Source organism: Sphaerodactylus townsendi, linkage group LG08, assembly GCF_021028975.2.
Source record: "Sphaerodactylus townsendi isolate TG3544 linkage group LG08, MPM_Stown_v2.3, whole genome shotgun sequence".
NCBI classification, from domain to species: domain Eukaryota; kingdom Metazoa; phylum Chordata; class Lepidosauria; order Squamata; family Sphaerodactylidae; genus Sphaerodactylus; species Sphaerodactylus townsendi.
This window is the reverse complement of record NC_059432.1, coordinates 33,613,670-33,634,382: the sequence shown is the minus strand read 5'-3', so window position 1 is coordinate 33,634,382 and position 20,713 is coordinate 33,613,670. Positions and strand designations below refer to the sequence as shown.

At 39.4% G+C, this 20,713-nt stretch overlaps 1 protein-coding gene across 1 annotated transcript; it reads right to left on the bottom strand.

Moving 5' to 3' along the window:
• Nucleotides 1-7,242: 7,242 nt before the first annotated feature.
• Nucleotides 7,243-20,485, bottom strand: LOC125437944 (lysosomal acid lipase/cholesteryl ester hydrolase-like). The gene is made up of 9 exons (XM_048506038.1): nucleotides 20,357-20,485; nucleotides 18,001-18,118; nucleotides 16,045-16,243; nucleotides 15,638-15,747; nucleotides 13,689-13,825; nucleotides 13,073-13,219; nucleotides 12,296-12,367; nucleotides 9,894-9,959; nucleotides 7,243-8,838 (listed from the first exon to the last, which is right to left on the bottom strand). The coding sequence occupies exons 1-9, from the start codon at nucleotides 20,456-20,458 to the stop codon at nucleotides 8,605-8,607; spliced, it is 1,185 nt and encodes a 394-aa protein (XP_048361995.1). The 5' UTR covers nucleotides 20,459-20,485; the 3' UTR covers nucleotides 7,243-8,604.
• Between the last annotated feature and the right edge of the window lie 228 nt (nucleotides 20,486-20,713).

Below are 20,713 nucleotides of genomic sequence, written 5' to 3'. Positions count from 1 at the left end.
TTGCGTGTGCGGAAGGGGCCTTTGACATTTATGCCAGTTTTGGATAATCCAAGAGGGAAAAGAGATTTTTTTATATACAAATCCACAACTCTTGGCACTCGGTTGCTGGACCAGAACCCCTTTCTGGTCCAGATCAATCACGTTTAAAAAACAGAAAGAAAATTTCCAAAGACTTAGGTTTTAAAGAGAGGATTTTTACTGTTCAGATTCAGTCTCTGGAAAGGGTGCTCTAGGATAGAGACACAATTTGACAGTCACAAATCTTGGTTCTTATACTTTTCAAAATGCATACGTCAGGATTTTCTTGTGTACATACCCTCCACCATAAAATCAATTTTTGCTAGTCTAAGGCCCCTTCCGCACACGCAAAATAATGCATTTTCAAACCACTTTCACAACTGTTTGCAAGTGGATTTTGCTATTCCACACAGCTTCAAAGAGCACTGAAAGTAGTTTGAAAGTGCATTATTCTGCATGTGCGGAATGAGCCTAACAGTTTAGTACAAACACAAATTTCTGCTAGTCTAACAGAAATACAAATTTTGCTAGGATAGTTTATTTGCTCCTTCCATAGGTCAGGCAATAAAACTATTTTCAGTCTTTCAATCAAGTTAACCAGTTTCCAACATTCCTGAAGAGGGCTTCGATTCAAAGTAATCTCTTCCAGGATTAAATGATTTCACATACATCATATTCACTAAAAACAGTTAAAATGATTACAGCCATTCTTATAATTTGATTCAAATAGAATAAATGTTATATATACTTTTCATATATTTCACTATAATTTCAGAATTCATTAAAATATAGAAAAACACATTTTAATTATCTCATTAGATTTTACTTGTCTTCTAACCTTTAAACATTTGTATTTGACATCTGTATTTATAAACTAAGTTTTTCTCTTTAGCTGACTCTGAGAGATGCTGATTTTAGAGTCCTGTTCCAGGATGTTATAAATTCCTTAGTGATATGATAAGATCTTCCTACTTTGTATCTTAGCTGACAAATTACTTTTTACTACTGAGAGAGAGACTCCTTGATTTTAAGTTTATATAGATCCCTTATTCTTCTATATCAAATATAATATTCAGGCTATTTTCCTGTTCCTAAACAGTTAAAAGATAAATGAGTGATACAAATTATATAATTGCAACAATACAATGTGCTGTTTCAAAAGGCATTTGAAAAAGCAGTTTACAGCAGTCATGAAACCTTAAGATTCAGATGTCTCCTGGTAATGAATTCTTCTGAGCATACAGCTTTTAGGATTAAGCATGCTACTGTCTGAAATAACCACATTTTACACCTGTAATGGCAAAAGCTATCCACACACTCACACCCACACAAAACTAGGGGGAAAATCCTGAAATGTCAGGAAAAACATACCGTATATACTCGTGTATAAGTCGACCTGCATATAAGTCGAGGCACCTAATTTTACCACAAAAACTGGGAAAACTTATTGACTCGTGTATAAGTCTAGGGTGGGAAATGCAGCAGTTACTGGTAAATTTCAAAAATAAAAATAGATACAAATAAAAATGTTTTTAAGTATTTATTTTAAAGAAAAACAGTATGGTATCAACAATAACTTTAAAAGTTCTGAAGTGGAATATATAACTCTCACAGACAGTATCTCTTCAGAGTTTCATAGGGAAGATGCTCAACAAGATCCCCCTTTTTTAAAAATCCTTACAGTTTCTCCTTCAACACGGATAGCTTATCATTACACAGTGAAGATGCTTGCGTGGTGATGGCAGCCGCTGCCCCAAAGCAAGTCTTTTTTGCAAGTCTTCAAGTTCAGCTGGACAGAAGTCCCACCTGCTTTCCAAAAACACTGGGTGGGGGCTGAGAAAGGTGCTGGAAGTGGCTGCATCCCTGGGCACCCTGTGTGTGTGTGTGGGGGGGGGGGTTCCTGCCACCATGGGCTCCAATGGTGCGGATTTCCCAATGAGTATGGCTCCCTAGCATCCATGGAGCTTCCTGGCCTGGACAAAAATTCTGTAACATATAAATGTAATATTTAATATTCACACCTATTTACTGAATATTCACGGTGAATGAAGCTACTGACCACCTGTAGTGCAGCGAAGCAACAGCCCAAGGCTTACCTGGGAGCTGCCTTCGTGTCCACATAGCAGGGAGCAGGTGCAGAAAAACACCCTTGGCTCCCAGCCTTTTTTCGCTCGCCACCCATTCACTCACGTATAAGTCGAGGGGGGCTTTTTTCAGCACAAAAAATGTGCTGAAAAAGTAGACTTATATGCGAGCATATAAGGTAATTACTCCATTGTTTTTCCTAAGGGTCCCCTATCAATAGTTACATCAGAAAAGTTATGGAGTAGAGGGGAGACACTGAATAAAAACTCCTTTGAAACAACATTTTACTTTCTCAAAATGTGCACTATGAAGATTTCAATGGAAGACAATCTATGCCCTTACAAAATAATTCAGGTACATACCAAAGCCATAAAAAAAACTCAAATCCACAACATATATCCACAACATATATTGGGCACCAAAAAGGAGCTGCATCTTCATGAGGAGAGAAGGCACAGCTTGTGTTTGCTTGATTGTTTTTGCTTGTGAACTGTTCTTTGTGTTTTTCTGGTGTAGCTTCCTTCAATCTAGCTTGGTGTAGCTAGTAGAAGCTGGGGACCTGAATCTGCCTGGTCTCTTGACCTGATCCTCTCTTGTCATCCTTCTCAGCTTTCATCTGCAGGACCTGTAAGACAGAGCTGTTCCACCAAGCCTATGGCCTCCCTCTTCCCCACCCCCTTCCTTTCCTTACTTTTTCTGTGTAGGCTGTAGGGATTTTAGCATGCAATTTATGAAGATTCTACTTCCATCCAGATATTTTGTTATTGATGGATTAGGTTGTTGGATTCTGCACATAATTTTATTGTATTTATTCTATTTTGGAAGCCGCCATTAGCCCATGAGAGGAAGGGCAGCCTACAGATCAGACAAACAAACAAACAAACAAACAAACAAAGGGCTGTATGATTCATGGACTGGGGGAAAATAGTTTATTTCCTTGCCTTGCTAGAGGAAATGCTACTGTTTGTTGGTTTTCAAATATAAGCTGGCTGTTTAAACATGACTGCTTTTATCCACAATAAATATGTTATGTTGTATACTATGATATTACAGAACAGTTCAGTGCTTTCAATGGTATGGTGCTCAACTATCTATTCAAATGTGCTTCATGGTTGTATGTAACCATTTCTATCAAGATAACACAATTTCTTTTGTTTATCCAAATTTTTCAATTATTATTTTTATTTCTTCCTCATATGGCAAAAGCTGAGGTATATGTGGTGATGTAAGTATTTACAATCCATTTGTTTCCCACTTGTCTCCTCAGCTGGAGCCAAAGGAGCTTAGAGATCCCACTGTCCAAATAGGAACTGCCAATGAAGAAGAAGAATTGGATTTATATCCGTCCTTTCTCTCCTGTAAGGAGACTCAAAGAGACTTAAAAACTCCTTTCTCTTCCCCCCTCACTACAAACACCCTGTGAGGTAGGTGGAGCTGAGAGAGCTCAGAAGAACTGTGACTAGCCCAAGGTCCCCCACTGGCATGTGTTGGAGTGCACAGGCTAATCTGAATTCCCCAGATAAGCCTCCACAGCTCAAGTGGCAGAGCAGAGGATCAAACCTGGTTCTTCCACATTATAGTACACCTGCTCTTAACCATTACACCACTGCTGCTCACCACAATTCAACAAGCAGTGATCTGCAATATTTTTAATGTAAATACAAGCAGTCAACACACATATTGATGTTTTCTGCACCAATGCAAGTTCCTGAACAATCTTCAAAGGCAGCTCCATATAGAGCACATTGCCTCTGCACATGATTACAATGTAAATAATGTGAAGATATTTTTCCCCTCTCTTAGCAGGCATGGATCAAACAGGGGCTTTCATGTGGGTCACTAAGATCAGACTGACCACATTCAAAATGTAAAGCATTTGTTCCTAACAAATCAAAAGCACACAAAGCAACTGAAAATGCAACAGACTAATCAAGGGTAAAGAGGAGGTGAGAAAACCACAGTCCTCTGACTCTAACTTTTACATACTCTAAATGATGGGAAATTAGGGTCGATTCCCCATTTGCGGAATTGTCCTAGGATCAACCTTGGGTTGACATGGGACCAGTATCTAAGTTGATTCCAGTCACTCCCCATCCCAGCTGAAGTTGTTCCACCTTGGTAGGATCAGCATGGCACCTGTTCTGCCCTAGTTTTCCATTGCCTGTTGTTTTACGGTGGGAATGTGAGCGCATGTTCCTTTTTTTTTTTAACGTAACAGCTACATTGCCACGTCATCACAAAGCAGCGAGCAGATGGAGGTGTGATTTACGTGGATACTTGCACCTTTTATATGTATGGCCGTCACTTTGTACACAGAATATTTTTTTTAAAAAAAAGGCGTGCTTTTCCATGGCGTGAGTCTCTCATTCTGCGCATGCCCAAAACACTTATCTGTGATTGGCCGAATGGGAGAATCACGGCAAGAAAGATTCCCCACTTTACCAGCTTCGATCTGAGTTCGACCTAGGTTGGCAGAAAAAAACTGTACTTCCCTGGTGGAATTAGAAATTTAATGGTAAGAAGGGGCAGAGCTGGAATGGGCCTGGGTTGAACTCAGCGGATATGGGGAGTTCCAAGGTCAAACCTAGGCCGAGATTCCGGAAGTGGGGAATCAAGGATGATTATTGATTTCGCTAGTTGCAAGTGTTTAGTAGTCTCCTTTACTTGGTTCCAGTGGTTCAGTTTTTTCCCTAAGCAACACCTGTTCAAGATACTGTTCAGGAATAAAGAGAATGGATTAAACCATTATAGCTAAAAGACTGCAGAGCTAAGAGACTGGCAGCCCCATCCACAAGCAGGGCACCCTGCCATGGTGCCACAGCTGTGTCCAGTTACTACCTCAAAAAGACTTCCTGGTGGCGTGGAGAGGTTGAAAAGCCTCCCCACTGTTGAGAAGACCCAACGGGCCACACCACACTTACGCCAGCCAAAAGGCAGGCTTAAGTGTGGGCTACAGCTTGCCAATGCAACGGAGCAAAAGGCAGGGAGGGAGCTGACCAATGTCAGTTTCTCCCCTGTTTCTCCCCCTACTATTGTGGTGGAGGCAGCAGAGATGAAGGGAGTGGCACACTAGATGCAGTGCTGTGCAGCATCTCAGCACTGGAGGAGGGCAGTGGTGGCCACACGCTGGCAGTTTCACCACGGCACCAGTATAAGTTCCCTACAGAGGGCGAATCCACTGACACAACTAGTGCACCACTCCCTCAGTGAATTCACCCCTTCCCTTTTTGATGGGGCTCCAAGAGATTCTTCCTCATATTTACAAGTTCTATAATCTTCCATTCTGCCCTCTCTTCATAGACCCTCTTTTTTCTCATTCTGAAAGGAATATCTATTCTTTCCCCTAGTTCTTCCCTTTGAAGCTCTTGTCTTTTTCTTAGCTATGACCCTTTACTTGACTATAGGACTAGATACCTGGGAGGTAAATCATACCATCTTCTCTTTCTCTCTTGCCAGAAAGTCAAAGGTACTATATAACCTCTGAGCCTGAACAGAAATCAGACAAAGTAGCCTTGGAGACACATTTTGGGGTGTGCACAGTTCTGGGATGAAAGGCATTTCACAGGAATGATGCAGCTAATAAAGTAGACAAAGCTAGCAAAAGACATTGTTACCTGTAAAACTTGAATGTCCACCTGCCATGCCAGTTCTTACATCACCCACATTCTGTGTTCCACCTTTCCCCAAGGCTCAAGGAGCTATTGTAAATTTACCAGGGTACATCCTTGGTGAAAATAGAAACTCCTTAGCATTTACATTTCATTTTATAAAAATCTCAAGTTAATTTTTTAAAAATCAGAATAATTTATTCAAGTCCACATAGGGATCCAAGCACATTATTCCCCTGAGAGATACAGCTACCAGCTCAGCTGCCAAATCTGATTAATGTGGATCATGCAGATATGAAAACAACAGGAAAAGATTGAAAGATATCTCTCTTTCAAAAACTGGTCTCTTAATGCAGTTTCTTTTTTTTAATTCAAACACTAGTTAAGGCTGGAGGTTTAGTCAAGATGGAAGTTTTCTTACTAAAATTCAGCAAACTGTTGACTTGCAGAAACTTAGATAACAGGATAAGAATCGGGTGCAGTTCTGTCAGGGGGATAGTATCTATGTGATGGAGATGCATTCATGAATCAATATAACCATTTTAAACAAGCCAATGCTGCTAAAAGCTATATGTAACCATCGCCATTTGGGGCATTATTTCCTTGATTCTTACTTTATGGCTTCACATGCTTTGTAGATAACTAGGCTTCCCCTGGATTTTTGGTTCCATGAGAGAAAGAATTGCATCCATTGTTTCATGGGCCAGGAAGCTAGGTGGTTTACTATCTGCCACCAATCTTTGGGCGCCTCAGCTCCAGGGACTGGATACGCATTTCTGAAATATGTTGGCTCACTCAGAGGTGGAATCAGTGCAAAGCTTGTACTTTCTTTGCACTATTGAGTTAAAACAGGAAGTCTCCTGTGCATTGCTGCCCCATCATTACTGATCTATTACTGTCGTTACTGACCTGTGGGGTGATGTCACATCACAATGTTTACTAGGCAGGCTGTGTTTACAGGGTAGTTTGCAATTCCCTTCCCCAATCATCTACACTTTACCCCCAGAAAGTTGGGTACCAAGTAGCCCACTCTTAAAAGACCAACAATTGGGAATTGCCAGTAGCAGCACAGTTTGGGCCTCCTGTGCTCATTCTGTAGAAGATATGAATGAAAGAAACACTCCTGAACAAGGTGTGGAGAGCATGGCAATTACACAAGCATCCACAGTAATCCCTATTGAATTATGCAGTACAGTAAATAACATATTCTGGCGTTGGAAAGCTGCTTTTATAAGCACTGAGGCTATGGGTGGGGCTTGGGGAAGCATGGCCACACCCCCAGGAGCAGGTGGGGGTGTGGCCCCGCCCACCGAACCCACCCCATAAAAAATCTATACCTACGTCCCTGCACCAAATACACATTAATAGTGTTCTGACTAGACTTGCTTATGATGATACTACTGTAAATTGCTCAGTTTCAGCTATTTAAGTGTTCTATTGTTTTGGCCACTTTTGTCACAACTCCCCCCCCCCCCAATCCAAACAACCACTAAGGTTTTAGAGGCAAGAGATAAAGTATAAATAAGGGGAAAGGTTTATTTAGCGGCAGTCAGAATATAAGAATCTCAGACAAGATTCGGGAGGCAAAAAGTAACTTACAGAGGTGAGATGTAGGCATTTACACAAGTTCACAATTTGTAAGAGATACACCATTGCTATCATTGATGACATCGTTTTTGGTTAGAAAACCATAAACTTTACACTCTGTATTGTTATTCTTCTGTCATAAGCTCCTTGAGTATATATTCTTCTGTCATAGGCTCCTTATATTCTTATGGCCTAAGAGCAAAAGTTTTCACTGATGTTCTATCTGCCCTGGAATGTTACGAGTTGCATCCTTCCATTCATGCAATCCAGATTTCAAAACCGACTTAGTTTTGAAATGTAAAACCACAGAAGGAGTCTTTACTAGATTTCAATCACTGAAGTAGGACAAAATATATTTTTTCACAGTTGAATAGTTGTTTCATAGCTGGTGTAGATAAACATTTTAATGGCCTTTCTAAATAGTGCACATAAAAATAGTGCACATTAAAAAAGTTCTAAAACAAACTACGGCCCCTTCCGCACAAGCAAAATAATGCATTTTCAAACCACTTTCACAACTGTTTGCAAGTGGATTTTGCTATTTCGCACAGCTTCAAAGAGCACTGAAAGCAGTTTGAAAGTGCATTATTCTGCATGTGCGGAATGAGCCTGAGTCATTATAAGAAAAGAACATTCTGCTTTGGATCTTCTAAAGCAGCTTCAGTGAAATAAAACTGTCAGCTTTCTAAAAGTAGGGCAAAAGTTCTGTCAAAGGGAAAATGCCTAGATCCTTCTAATATAAAAGCTTCTAAAATCATCTATAATTTTACAGAACAATAGAAAATAGAAAATGCTAATTTTCCCACCATATTATCGAAAGACCAAAATAACAGTTTAATAGATCTGAAATTTTTCATATTTGAAGAGAAAAATTGGTATGGGAAGTCAGCTTTTTTATTTTTATTTTTTTAGAATTTTTGAATAATTTCAGAATGCAAAAAATACAGGGGGATAATTGGTGCACACCCCAACCCATAGGTTTTATTTTGCATACCAACTCTAACAAGGGTACAAATACATCTGAGATGGATAGGCATCTAATACTTCCTTCCTTCCCACTGCCAGCTTTCCACACAGTGAATGAAATACTCTTTTGCAATGCCCTTGTCATTTATTGTTCTGTATGATAATTGATTGACTGTAGCTGACAAGGAGAAAACTGGATAGTATTCAATGTGTTGAGTATAAAACAGGCAAGGAATGGATCAGAAAAATAAGCCCTGAACATGCCACAAATATAACAAAATTACAACAGAGCTCCTATATTAACATAGCATATATGCAATTTACACTTCATATTTAGCTTTTATTTATGCTTCTGCAACAGAGCAAGTATATCTGGGTATAGGAGAACTGGAGCATCAAGACCCCACATAAAATCCATATTTTGCCAGTCAGGTATATTCTTATAGAAAACTAAGTGAGAGATTCGATGGACCAACTGTTCTGTATCTGTTTTGTTCATAATAATGTCTTTTCCACCACTCCATACTGCTGTTGGCACAGTCATATCTTCTATTCTATAAAGTGGTGGAAGTGTCTGTTGATAAAAGGATAAAATACAATAACTTTTCTAAGTCTATAATTATGCATATTTTCTCATTTTTCAAAGCTCTTTAGAGTGGAAATCTGGCAACCTTAGAAAGCTAATCTAAGTACATTTTCTTTTTAAAAAACAGTATTAATTTACTATTTCAGAATGTAAGCATCTATAAAAATGAGTATTTAAAACATTAAAAAGCATTCCTTGAATAAAAAAGTAGAGTATCAAGTAAGTAAATCACATTTAATTTTTGAAGACGAACAATTCTGATATTTTTGATATTAGATATGTACTGGGTTATCAAGAAACATATTCTGTATCCTGGTTTAATACACATGGTCTGGAACAGCAGAAGAAATTTTCTTTACACTCTAGAACAATGTGTGGATTCCTTTGGATTCCAGTTCCCTTTGGGAAATAAGATGGAGATAGGAGCTAGTCCATACATCTATAGGGCCTAGCCTGTCAGGGCAGGCATGTATTTAAGCCTTCCTGCAAAGTCATTTTCCTGTTAGCAAATGCCTGTCCACCCATTTTTAACATAGAAGTACAGGATTAACCAGTCACTTCTACAAGCTACAATGGGGGGTGGGGGGTGGGGGTGTCCTCGTGTTAGTAAAGACATGCACCTTTTCTTTCATATTGCACAGAAATGGAGACCCAGCGTGGTGTAGTGATTAAGAGCAGGTGGATTCTAATCTGGAGAACAAGGTTTGATTCCCCACTCCTTCACCTGAGTGGCAGAGGTTTATCTGGTGAACCAGATGTTTTCATACTCCTACATTCCTGCTGGGCGACCCTGGGCTAGTCACAGTTCTTCAAAACTTTCTCAGCCCTACCTATTATTATTATTATTATTATTATTATTATTATTATTATTATTATTATTATTATTATTAAGTGATTGGTTAGACCATTTGCACATAATGGAACTCATGTACAGCAAATCAAGAATTACTGTTGTTTTAAATTTGGAACTTCTAACCACTTGCCAAAATAATATTTCAAAACATTTGACAAATTTCTTTTCCACCCCATTCCCCTGTCCTTACTGTGTTGTAAATGGCTTTGTTCTTGGATCCATAATCGAAACATTTAAATGTTCTTGATTTTGCTATCTAAAAAGAAAAAAGAATTTGTGTCAGACATTTTTCCAACAAACAGCAGGAGTGAAACAAATGGTACGTAAGAAACTTGTGAAGAGGAAGGATCTGAGATTTCTTTAGATGTCACATTTTTGAGATCTCACGACCATTTTTATTTCATGCCCCTATGCCAATTCTTTAATATTAACATAATTTTCTCAAAGAACATTCAGCAAGATATGTTATTTTCTTCTCTCCCTTTAATTGAAAACTCCAGTGCAAAATAATGTCACTAGTTATATTTTATTTACTTAAAACATTTCCATGACTGCTTTCCACCCAAAATAAAGTTCTCAAATAGGGTTCTCAGTATACATGTTTTAGATAGTTTGGATGTATATTTTAGCTTATTAATGCATATAAGCAAGGAATCCTCAAAGGCTCATAATTTAGAGCCTATCATTTTACCCTTGTATCCCCCTGCCCATTTGTTCTTTGCATCTGCCTGGGAGCCCCCATGATCTCTCCTCTTTCCATTTTTCCTCCTGTCCCACCCATTCAACAATCAAAAAACCTTTATTGATTCCTATCTTCATTCCTTAGTTTTCTCTTCTCTCCAGATCCACCCCCATCACTACCCCCCTCCCCTGTCATCGCTACCGCTACCGCCACCGCTTCCCCACACAGGTTTTTTTCTTTTCTACTCTCCACCATTTACATTGTTTTGTTCTTTGCCCATTTTGAACATGTCAAGAATATCAGGTTAACTTCTAATACCTGTTGCAAACCTACCAGAGAATTTTCCCGGAAGTGATTTGTTCCTAAACTGAGCCGCTTGAGCTGTGGAGGCTTATCTGGGGAATTCAGATTAGCCTGTGTACTCCAACACACACCAGCTGGGTGACTTTGGGCTAGTCACAGCTTTTTGGAGCTCTCTCAGCCCCATCTACCTCACAGGGTGTTTGTTGTGAGGGGGGAAGGGAAAGGAATTTGTAAACCCCTTTGAGTCTCCTAACATGGGGAGAAAGAGGGGATATAAATCCAACTCTTCTTCTTCAGAGGTTTAGTGTAAAGAAAAGCTTTTAGTAGTACATAGGAAAAGAAAATGAAAGTTGGTGGCAAGATAGGAGTAAGTGAAGTAGCCTTATGGATCAACTACCTAGGAAAACAGGTAGCAGTGAAGTGGGGTGATACTCCTTTCACCATAAACCCAAATTCAACTTTTTCCACAAAGACAAAATGATACTCCTTAATTATTGCCATGTCTGCACTCAAAAAGTTTGAGATTTAATCATGATAAAATAAGAATATAATTTTATGTGTTCAGAGTTTGTCTGGTAGGATACTGGCATGGCCTGTCCTGCTGCAGCAGACAGCTCGTCAGAGGAAGGTTTAACTGAACCTCACAGAGAGATGCCAGCTGAATCAGTAGAGCCCAAATTCACACAGGCCTCTGGCTCAGAGCTAATTAGCAGGACTAAGGAAGACATTAGCAGCTCTGGGTCTCCAGTTATAAGTCAGTGTTGCAGACAGATATTGAGACTTGCCTTAAAGGAGATATGCTGCTCAGCAAGATTACAAGCTAGGTTATCCAGAGCCTTTTCAAGAGCAGTCCCAGGCAAGTAGCTCAGAAGAATAAATGGCCTTTGGCAGAAACTACAGTTGTGGTTGCAAAGTGTGTTCTTCCTGACCTTTCCTGCATGCCACTGTTGCCTCCAGATCCTGAGTGACTACAGACCGGCTTCTTGATACTTGGCTTCTCCTTGTTGCTGGGTACAGGCTGGCTTTTTACTCCTGGCTTGATGGACATTACTCTGGACCCTCCCACAGACTTGGTATTTCTTAAACTATTGTCAGCACAGCCCTGGATCTCAGCCTCCTCAGTTGCTCTGGCAGCACACCAGCCCTGCCCAACCTGCACAGATACTTTGGTTGCCATCCCTTAAAATTTTATACCAATCATGTGAAGAAAATATTATTTCCCATTTAAACCTATAGAAACTAAAACAGGATAGACAAAGAAACAAAACAAGGAAAAATACTAAAGAAAACCAATTCTAGTTGTAAAGAAATAAAATTAACCGGAAGTGAACTGGAGTATCTCAGGTAATCAGGAACACCAGTCTACAAACTAAAAATATAATAATTTGAATTATGAGACTCTTCTACATATTTTACAGATATGTGTATAACACTATAATATCTAGAAAATAATCTCACTGATAACTAGAAATGCACACAATTGTTATTTGAATGATCGTTAAAGGATAAAATAAGAATCTTCACACAATACTGAATATTCAGTTAAATATGGAACTCTGACCTCTACATTTAGATTGCAAAGAAAAAGAAAACATGTTAAACTCTACCTGTTCCCAGTGTGATACTGTTTTAACAGAAGTAAAATCAGGAAAAATTCCAAGATATGTATCTGCTTGACTCTGAAAAATTAATAATGAAATTTTAGAACCTGACACAAATAAAAGTGAATAAATAAATATGAGCACAAAGAAATCAGTAAAAGTGACCTATATCTACAAACACTTTTCTGAGTGTCAATGTAACTTCCAATTTAAGTCCAGTTGTGCTGCCACATTTCTGATGCTCATCTGGCACTGAAGAACTGGCTGATTCCATTTGTAATGGTTCAAATCATAATTTCCATTCAGAAACGTGAGCTTTCCTTCTAGAGAGCCAGCATGGTGTAGTATTTAAGATTTAAGAGAAACTCTTGTTTCCTCATGCCTATGCATGAAACCTGCTGGGCAATCTTGGACTAGTCACCTGTGTAGGGATGGGTGGAGGAAGGGGGAAGTGAGGATGATGTATGAAATTGTATGAGTATGATGTATTGTATGAAATTGTATGAGTATGATGTATGAGTCTGAAATTGTGTGCATCGAGGAATGCTGCTGTAAATTTCGTTGTGCGTGCACAATGACAATAAAATGCTTATGCTTATTCTCTCAGAACTCTCTCAGCTTCACCTACCTCACAAGGTGTGTCTTGTGGTGAGAAGAAGGGAAAGGAGTTTGTAAGCCACTTTGAGATTCTTTACAGAAGAGAAAGGCAGAGAGAAAGAGCTATTGTTTTGTGATTATGGGAGTTTGCAAAAAATATCAAAATAAAATATAGAAACCACTTACCACATTTAAATTTTTTTCATTAAATCCAAAATTTAGGAAAATGAAGAAGAGACAAAATCTGTCTATTACTGCATGACTGCACATCTTGGCACTGGCTGTTTTTATTGCATTACTAAGAATTGAGTATTCTTTGTTACCCCATATAATCTGCAAAACATAAAGGCACTTATGATTGGGTATATATTCAGAAGTACAGTTCTTAACAACAATGAACTGCTAAGATTTTTCTTCATTTTATTGACAAAAGTTCTATTGGTAAAACCAAGCAATTTCTCAATCCCAGTACTCTGCTGTCCTGTGCATATAAGCCTTAACTGCTGTTAACTCTCTATGTAAATGATGTGAAGGGAGTCTGAGTGATGGAAAAGGTCTGGTCTATGTGAAAAGGCTTATAAGCCCATCTTCATAATCCATGCATAGAGAAAGTGACAGTTCTTAAGACTGAAAAGGTTAATTTTTCAATATCCAGGCAGCATTTGTTTCAGAGCAGTTACAGTCCAGTGTGTGAAACAATCAATGCACCATGCTTTGACAGCTCTACAAACACAAGTAAAAGAATGATGCTAATCATGTAAATGAATGATACTAGTCATGTAAATCTAAGTTAAATACTTACCCTTCTGAAATGATCAGGTATTAAAAAAAGTTCATAAAGAAGCCCCTTGCTGTTCACTAGTGTGTATCCAGGAGCTAAAGCAATGAAGAGTTTGACTTTTCGAGCAAGCTCTGGCATAGCTGAAAAGGCAATAAGACCTGCCAAAAAGAAAGAATTCAAAAATGGCAACTGTAAAATGTTTTGGACTATGGATGGGGGCTGCAGTTTGGATCTCTTTTTTTGCCTTGCTTAAGTTTTTGGCCATCCTTAACAAATATTAACAACAAATATTTATTGCCAATGCCCATCAATCAAGTAATCTTTCCAGATAACATTGTGCCTATGAATTTATTGTGTTGATTACCTACCAGTCAGGCAGCCCAATACAAAGGGGGAATGGCCAGCACAGACAAGAGGACAGAAAAAAATATTCCCCTGTCCTTGGGTAGTCCATTCTTCCAGATGACTTACATCATGATGTAAGCCTGCATTCCTGCAAGGGGGCATTCCTGGTCCAAAAATGCATTGGGAATGCCTGTGAAAACACTCCTGGAATGCCCCTTCCACACTGACACAGCAATTTGTTATGGGGGCCACCTTATGCGGGGCCCAGCTTTTGGATTTGGGCACTGTGGTGGCCTGCTGCCAGGATAAGTCCCCCAGATCTGATGTCCCTGCCAGTTTGCATGGCAGTGGTGACACAGATACCAGCACAATTCTTCTGCCACAATCTTTCAGTCCCCCTCCATTGGACTGCACAGTTAGGGTCAGACTACCCAACATGTCTTACAAGTGTTGGGTCATGGGTGTGTAACCGGACTCACAGTCAGATAAACATGGGGAAATTTCCCTTAAAAAGTGCTCCGTCCCTCAGCATTGTGAGTGAGCACTGCAAGGGGGGAGAAGGAGCTTTTATTTTCACTCACCCTGCTTTTGCCAGCAGAAAGGGCAGTAGGTGAATATTTTTTTCCTTTTCAGCACTGGTACCACAGTGTTAGACATCTATCAAGGAACCCCCTAATTAGACTCTCTATGTATTTCTTATTTCTGGCTCCCCCAAGGTTTGTGACAGTAAAATGCTTGAAGGCGTTCTCAAAAATAACAAAATGCCTATTCGAATCAGTTCCTTCCCCACTTAAAAGTTAGGTAATTTCTAGAAAGATCTCGTTGCCAAACTGTCCCTGTCTTAAGCCACTTATTTTCCCCATACACAATCATCATCACATTCCTATTTTTTTTTTGTCTATGCAGCAAGCAACTAGAACATTCCAGTGACTGTAGCATGTCACTGCTGCATCTATAATTTCTCACTAAGATTCAAATTCTGGTCCAAAATTGCTGGATTGCATTCTTTTGGAGAGTCAAGCAATTTTAGACTAGTGAATCAAGCTGAAACAAATTTTCCCACCATTCTTGGATACAAATATATGAAGAGCAGGACTAATACGTTGGACTGTTTTGAGTGTGCACTAAACTGAGAGTGAACTGTTTGAGCACGTGTGAGAAAATCCCTGCGCTCCTTCCAAGGAAGTCTACTTGGAATAGAAATACAAATAAGCATTGTTGCACTTGTATTTTATGTATGATTAGAAATATAAGAGGGTAATACATTGAATGCCAGCATACGTGTGTCTTGTATAATTTTTCCGGTCCGTTTTTTGACATGCTCTTTGAGACGCACGTTTCCATTCATAAATCCCATTTTTCCTCCCTTTGGGGACTCATAAAATTGGACCCCCTGACCCAATTTTACCCAACTTAGGAGTTCTTCTAAGGAGAGTCACTCAAACTTTACCAAACTTGGTGTTTCTTTTAAGGAGAGTCTGGTTATATTACAAGATTCTAATCTTGAGTTTAAACTATTTCTGTGGTCTGACCCACCATATAGAATGGGGCCCTCTTCATTCATTCCTTTTTATAAAACAAGACAGAAGAATTAAACTGGTTTTATTGAATTTCTCTTAACATACCTAATGAGCCACCCTGGGAATGGCCAATATAATATAATCCTTCTTGCTCAGTTTCCTGCAGGACAAAGTTTATTGCTGCTGGAATATCATACATCCCCATTTCATGAAAACTGAAATACAAACACACACACATCATAGCTATAATTATTCCAGTTTATTCATAGTACCCCTGCTTCCTCTGGCATGAAAATCTTGTTATTTGAAGGATAACATTTGTAAAACATTTTCAGTCCCCCCCCCTTTTGTCCACACTCACCCCCTGAAAATTATTCCTGGCAGCTATTTTGTGATTTTTCCCTTCTTAAGAGTTCTGTGTTGAATTGATACTTCATTGCTCCAAATCCTCATGCCAAACCAGCTTCTTATTTGACAAGCAATCGAAATGACAAATCTCTGTCCAAATTTACCTGAAATCCCAAAATTCTTCCTGGTAAGTTGAAAAGTTCTGGTGTCTTCTAGACCAGGTGGTTCCCCTGCTGTTTAGTATCCAGACATCATAGCCAGCATCTGCCAGAACAAATCCCAGGCTATTGCAGGGAAGATTTGCAATCCAGGATCTACCTTCAGTTGACAAACCATGTTGCAATAGCACAGCTGGCTTAGACCCTGGAAGGGAACAAAGAAAGGGAAGAAAAAGAACCTTTGATAATTGGAGACTAGACACTGTTTTGTCATGTGCAGTATTAGATTGCATATTGTGATGCTTGTCATTCAATTGTCACCTGCCTAAGAAATATTGTGATATTCCATTAGAAAACATTTTATAGTGTTGTGGAATCTTTCAAACTAGGTAACTACCATACAATCCGCCACTTATTCCTTGATCTTATTTGTACTAGAATGCTCCTAGTGCCTTCCCCCCCTCAATTGTGTGTGCAAGCAGCGACTATGACTGTGGTGTTTATTTCGCCATCTCCCAGGACAAGGAAAGGCCTTCTCTACTCCAGCTGTTAGTTCCTCACCATTGCCCTTCCCAGCAAAGGTTGTGGTGGCATGGAGGAGCCAAGAGCGGGGGTTAAAGCCCTGGGCAATTCAGCAGCTGCTGCTCTGGCTGCTGCTGGATGGCTAACAGCACTGGTGGTTGCTAGTGAGGAGGGGTGGACATGCTGAAGTAATCTTGGTGCTGCTGTTGCCATTCAGCTTCTGCTTTGGTTGGGGTCTCTGGCTTCTGAGGTGGGAACTTCTGTTACTGCTTCCTGGATTACAAGGGTGGGAAGGTGCACGTGGCTTCTTCTTTGTTCTGGGGAAGGATAGCAGGAATCAGGAGCTCCAATGGGCCCCATGCAAACAGAGAGGGGAAGAAGGTGGTTTTGACAAAGATTGGACTTTAAAAAATGATTCTTTAATTTGGGACTATTTTCACCAGCAGAATCCTGCTACTTTCATTTTTGCCTCAGCACTACTGACCGCACTTAGATCTTTCAGTGGAAAAGGGTATAGGAGAAACTAGGTAACTACCATGCTAGGAGAAATTATGAATGAGTAGAACAAAGGAGAGCATGACAAAATGAACCTGCTTGTCTGAAGAGTATATGCCTTCCCACAATTTCTTCATGCCTTCTTTATAAAGGAGCGTCTCCCAGTCTATTCTTGCCTTTCTAATTAGCTGATATTGAATTATATACACATTCTTTTAGTTTCTAGTTCTTGTTGCAAGACAAGCTCAAATCATAGTTTCATCCTTCATTTGTAATAGCAAACTGTGCTTTATCTGTGCTGAGAGGAAATCAGGGCATTTGAAGGGAAGAGAAAGGAGGAAGTAAAAAAGGAGCACATAAGACTTGATGCCAAAACTCTGGTTTGGTCATCATATATGAACCAACTCACAGCCAGTATACTTCGGATCAGGAGGAATGTTGTAGACTGTTCAATAACAAGAAGTCATGTTCAGACAATTTGTTTTATTAAAGAACAGCTTCAGGAAAGGGCATTTGGACTTCTATTGCCAGAACTACAGTTGAGTGCTGAAAGATCTTCCATTTTACCCCACTTCATGCCCCTTCATGTCACATAACATCACCCCCCCAGTACCTGTTCTCAGTACCAGTTCCCTTCAATCTCATGGGAAGGAGAAAGCAGGGCCTTCACTCAAGTCAAAACAACCTACACTCCCCATGCTTTGAAGTGCAAAAGCCAGCAAGTGTCTAATGAGCCTTTAAAACGAGGCCAAGAGACAAAAAACAGATAGCAGGGAGGGAGGGAGGAAGCAGTCTATGGAGAGAGGATTCCACATTATGCTTGGGGAATGGCAGGATTGGGGGAAAACTAGGCAGATCATGAAAGGAACATTGCACAGAGGCATTTTTCCCTGAACAGTAACCTGAATCAATCATACAAAATTATAACTTTTTTTAAAAAAATACCTTTCTTCCCAGGATCATGTATTCCATAAGGAATTCTGTTTATCTGCAGATAATAATTATCACCTGTCAAGATTTCATATTCTTCACTTGGGTATCCCCAATACTGGATTATTTCAGTCTGTAAATAATAATAATAAAAAATCCTTAGCATAGACCAGATCTATGCAATACTGGACAGAACTCTTTACAATTTCTAATGCATTAGCCAAAAAATAAATAAATCAGAATTTATTCAAAGCATCCTGGGAAAAGAATAGTATCAGATTGAAAACTATCCCAATGGAATATGTTAAACATTAAAATAAAGATATTGATTACAATATTTTGCTTCACATTTCAAAAGTTTGTTTTGATAGCTAATATAGAAGAATGTCTAAAATGTGACCCAGGAAGCTTCCAGCTTAAATCTCACCTCAGCCATGTTTCATGAATAGCTTTAGACAACATTTAGTGTCAGCCTTATATCTGCTGTATGAGAGGAACAGTGAGGCAGGCGGCAAACTTTAGCATAAATATGATCACCTGGAGAAATTACCTTGGTCAAACTCTCTTTTTAACATGCAAAGTGGATTCCTAACCTCAATGTTTTAATGTTTCCTAGTGAAGTCTGTCTTGTGAATATTACCATGTGTGAAAGAAAGAGGAGGAGGGGGTGGCCTGTCCTCTTTCTAATAACTTAACCGAGAAAGCACAGGGTTCCTCAAATCCAGGTACTCTGAAACTGCTGAGTTTTTAAAGATTTTATTAAAAGAAAGACAATGAAGAAAAGAAACAAATGTATGAAGAAAATAGAGAAAATAAACCAGTTCCAAGACACAGCTATGAAAAAACTAGCCAGTGGAATGCATTCAACTAGGGCAAAGTCTCCTTCTAATCTCTAGCTGAAGCCAGAATGGTCTCTTCTTCCCTTCCCTGTGACCTGAGTTATATGGCCCTTTTATCCTTTTGGCTCACCTGATCAATCTTCCCCTCCTGGTAGGTTAGGTTCAGAATATTGCCCTGGAAAAATCTAATTTCCTCTGAGGAAACATAAGCACAGTTTTATAGCTTTTCCACAGGGTCTCATAGTTTATGACTTAGGCAGGCCCTGTCTAAAGAGGCCAAATGTTTGTTAGACCTTCTTCACACCATGCCAAGAAGCCAAGAAGCCAAGAAGCTTTGGCACATGTGCAGTAGCCACATGTGCCATTTTCTTGCCATAAAGTCACAGCTAACTCATGGCAACCCTGCAGGGTTTTCAAGGCAAGAGACATTTTGGATGTGGTTTGCCATTGCCTGTCTCTGCATCACTATACTGGTATTCCTTGGAGGTCTCCCATCCAAATGCTAGCCAAAATCAGGATATGTACTAAAAGGGTGGGTCATTAAAGCTTGTGCACATTTTTGCCCACTACAATATGGAATTATGGAAAACATATCTTTTGAGATCATGGCTAAATAATTAGATTGACCAACTTTGTATAAAGCACATAATTACTTGCTTTTGTCTGTGAAGTCAGATTCAACCTTTAAATAAGTCACAAGCTAGATATTAGCAGACTGTAATCAAAGCTTAAATTTGAAAACCCTGAAAGGCTGTAAGCACCTAAGCATCCAGAAACTTACCTTAAAATCTGTCCCTATATAATATTTTCCTTTATGGCAATGCAGGTATTGGAATGATTTCTTTTTCCAAATACCTGTGAAGTCATTGAATTGACCATGAAATTTCATGTGGCACTTGGATGGGAAAGATTAATGTGGATGTTCAGTAACATTTGAAGACATGGGGAAGAAGAATACTGTGTCAGGGTATATTAATCATATTCTGTTCATATGATCAAAGAACTGAAAAATCCAATGGGAACTTGGAGCTATTGTACATTTCTGCAGGTGATTTTCACCTTCCTGTAAATACTGTTCCTGTGGGTCTCCCATGGTGAAGTAAACTAGTATATTTCCCCTGGCAGACTGATATCAGATTGTAACAAATGATTTTCTTCTTTTACTGTGTGTATGTAAATTGTCAGTGGCCAATTACCCACAGGTGACTCTGCCCCACCCTTGCCCCCACCCTGGCACAAAAGTCATGCCAGAAATGCTCTCGCTTTCTACAGTACTTTTTCTGCAGGGAAAGCGAGAAATACAGGTAGGGCAAGAGGAAGCACGTCTGGACAAGAATCTTGCCCCAATGCACTCCAGCTGCCAGCATGCGTCAGCTTCCCATGGGTAATTGGCCAGTGTGATTCAAAGAGACGCAAAACTCCATTCATTTCACACACAAGAAATGAGAATAGTCACAGCAGTTTTTGTGAACTTCCCAGCATCCCAAATCACTATAATACAATCTGCCAATCCATTAAAATAATCAACTTACAATGGACATGAATTCTTGAGGATTCAGATGTCTCTTGGTTAGAAATTCTTCTGAATGTGTAGCCTGTAGGATCAGGCATGTCACTGTCATAAACTGCAACATCTTTGATCTCTATCAGTCAGTATCTGCACTATCAGAAAAAATATAGTTCGTGCTACCTGAAAACATTAGTCTTTATTAGTTGAGAATCGAAAAAGAGCAACATTATAAAGCTAAACAATTGTATAAGCAATTGCAGCGAATTAGTTTAAAGACACATACCTCTATTTTAACCAAGCTAGCTTGGAAGTTCTGTTTATTTCAGTTGTATATACATCAGTTTCACTAGATATATGATCCAGGGCTGCATCAGTTTTT

What these genes read in the sequence shown, in the direction of transcription:
- LOC125437944 (XM_048506038.1), bottom strand. Translation starts at nt 20,458, where the DNA reads ATGTTGCAGTTTATGACAGTGACATGCCTGATCCTACAGGCTACACAT. An exon ending in TTCCCAGGGTGGCTCATTAG is followed by an intron (nt 13,826 to 15,637) that starts GTATGTTAAGAG and finishes TCTTTTTGGCAG; the next exon opens with GTCTTATTGCCTTTTCAGCT. An exon ending in ACAAAGCCATTTACAACACA is followed by an intron (nt 8,839 to 9,893) that starts GTAAGGACAGGG and finishes TTTTATCAACAG; the next exon opens with ACACTTCCACCACTTTATAG.